Raw genomic sequence first — 2,264 nt, forward strand, 5'->3', positions numbered from 1 at the left:
GGTCCAGGTGAGGTTGAACTGGGTGTTGATGAGATCGCTGACGCCCATCGTTCGCGAAGTGCCATAGACCGACTTGGGCGCGATGAATCCTGGCAGGAGTGGAGGGTACGTGATGTCCTCGATCTTGGGCGCTGGGATCCCCTCGCGCGCGCCCACCAGGAAGGGATTGTCGCGGATCCAGCGCCGGGAGAGGCCCGAGTCGAGCGATGGATCGATGCTCTCGCCGCCGACGTTGAGGCGATACATTGTCTGGAGCGCTGCTCGAGCCATCCCCAGGAAGGCCTGGGTGCCCTGCCCGACGAGCTGCCCATCGTCCTGGATCGCGGCGTCGGGGATGGACACGATCTCGATCGCGTTGACGAAGGCCAGGGAGCCCGGCGACGGGACGAGCGAGATCGTGAGCTGTGCGGTGGTGATGTTGATCGAGTACTCCTTGAGGAGCGCCGGGGAGGAGATGGATCGCGCCTGGGCTTGGATCTCGCCCGCCACGCTCTGGCTGGAGAGGAGGAGGTACTCGTCCGCGCTGACGGAGAAGAGGGCGGCGGCGAGATCTGGCGAGAAGGGGAGGAAGTGGAGGCGAATCCAGTGGCGTCCCGGGGTGAGATCGCCGATGGAGAAGGAGCCCTTGGGGGTAAAGACGCGGGCGGTGCTGTAGAGGCGCTGCTCGTCGGCGGAGGAGAGATTGGCGGCGCTGCTGGTGGGGATGGAGCCGGATCGAGGAGCTCCGCCCTGGGCGAAGCTGGAATCCGCCACGAATGTCCTGCCGCTCACGTTGGTGCTGCCCGCAGCGCCACACGCGAGAAGGATGTTGTCCTTGGGGACGAATTGGGCGTGGGCTGTGCTCGTCAGCCATAGCCAGAGCTCCACAAGCCCTACTGCTACCCACAATGCCCGCATTCTCGCCCTAGTGCTGCTACCACTCCTGCTACTTGCCATTTCTATCGCCATTGCGTGTTCTTGCCGTTCCTTCTCGAGATCACGTCGCTCCCATTTGTTCTTCGATCTCCAAAGCTACGCGCTAACTACAAATGAAAGCACTGGAATCCAGCGGCGGCAACCGTGCCATGTGGGTCCCCTACATAGAGGCGGTCCGAACGATCGAGATTCTGCCATGTGGCAAAACCGGCGGAGGATTTTTTAGCGGCGCATCGTGCTGATGCTCGTGGCCTGGCTGGAAAACCGTGGGAAACGAATGAGTATGGGTGGAATTCATCAAAGTTATTTGACTGCAAACCCTTGGAACTATTTACAGGATACCAATAACATTCAACAGTCCAGTAGAAAGCCAAGATAGATAGAATTTTATGATCACTGCTACATTATGAAAATCAGTGAGAACACCGGTATGATTTGTTAGTGTTCCTTTGCTGTTACTTGCATTGTGACCACCATGAGACACCTTGGGATCGCTGCCAAACCAATACAGGGAAGCGATCGCCTCCTTCCCAGAAGATCAGCAAACAGAACTTCTACCTCCCCATTCTTGTCCCCATATAAGGCAATGGGGAGAAAATTCAAAGTTATTTGACTGTCAATGCATCAGAACACTAGTGTTGCCAAGTCAATGCTAAATATGTGAATATAACAGTTACAAATGAATAAACCTATAAAGGATTAAGCCCAAATAGATTTATAAAATCTGCACTGTTGGGAGTTAAAGCTAATTAAACTTCCTACACAAATATATAAATTTTCTTTAACATATATAAGTACAAGTCTCTTGTTTATCGTGTTATTTTATAAGTCTGTTATTGGAAAAAATGATAAAGTGTTTAGCTATGATAAACTAAATAAATTTCATGACATGATGATACCACATTTGTCATGCTTGTGCAATGCTTACACTAAGCACTTTAGTAAATGATTAGATAGTTTATTTCTATAACATGTTTAAAAACTGTAAAAATAATTACTTTATGGATATTTTATATTAATAAAAAATGGTTTTGAATCAAAATAAATACTAACATACTTCAAAGTACTAATGACCACTTCAATTGTGAGTTAAATGTGTTAAATGATAAGTTTGTTAGAGCTCATAACAAATCATTGATGTCAAATGACTAAAAACGTTATATGACTTTGTGGATAGGGACATCTAAAAAATGTAGAGAAGAGGATTGCAAAACACTACACTTTAAAAATAAAACTATGACATATACGTTTAGTTATTTATATATATATTTTATCAATATAACATTAAAATTTAAATGTCTATTTATATTATTATTTATTACATTGAAAGCTTTTATGTTTGAAAAAAT

At 47.0% G+C, this 2,264-nt stretch overlaps 1 protein-coding gene across 1 annotated transcript in view; it reads right to left on the reverse strand.

The window, feature by feature from the left end:
- LOC9647665 (receptor-like protein kinase THESEUS 1) overlaps nucleotides 1-1,100 on the reverse strand; it is a 3,122-nt gene extending 2,022 nt beyond the window's left edge. The window contains exon 1 of the mRNA XM_024663972.1: nucleotides 5-1,100. Coding sequence (XP_024519740.1) covers nucleotides 5-948 — 944 coding nt within the window. The 5' untranslated portion in view covers nucleotides 949-1,100. The remainder of the gene's footprint in view (nucleotides 1-4) is intronic.
- Between the last annotated feature and the right edge of the window lie 1,164 nt (nucleotides 1,101-2,264).

This window comes from Selaginella moellendorffii, unplaced genomic scaffold (assembly GCF_000143415.4).
Source record: "Selaginella moellendorffii unplaced genomic scaffold, v1.0 SELMOscaffold_105, whole genome shotgun sequence".
Lineage (NCBI taxonomy): Eukaryota > Viridiplantae > Streptophyta > Lycopodiopsida > Selaginellales > Selaginellaceae > Selaginella > Selaginella moellendorffii.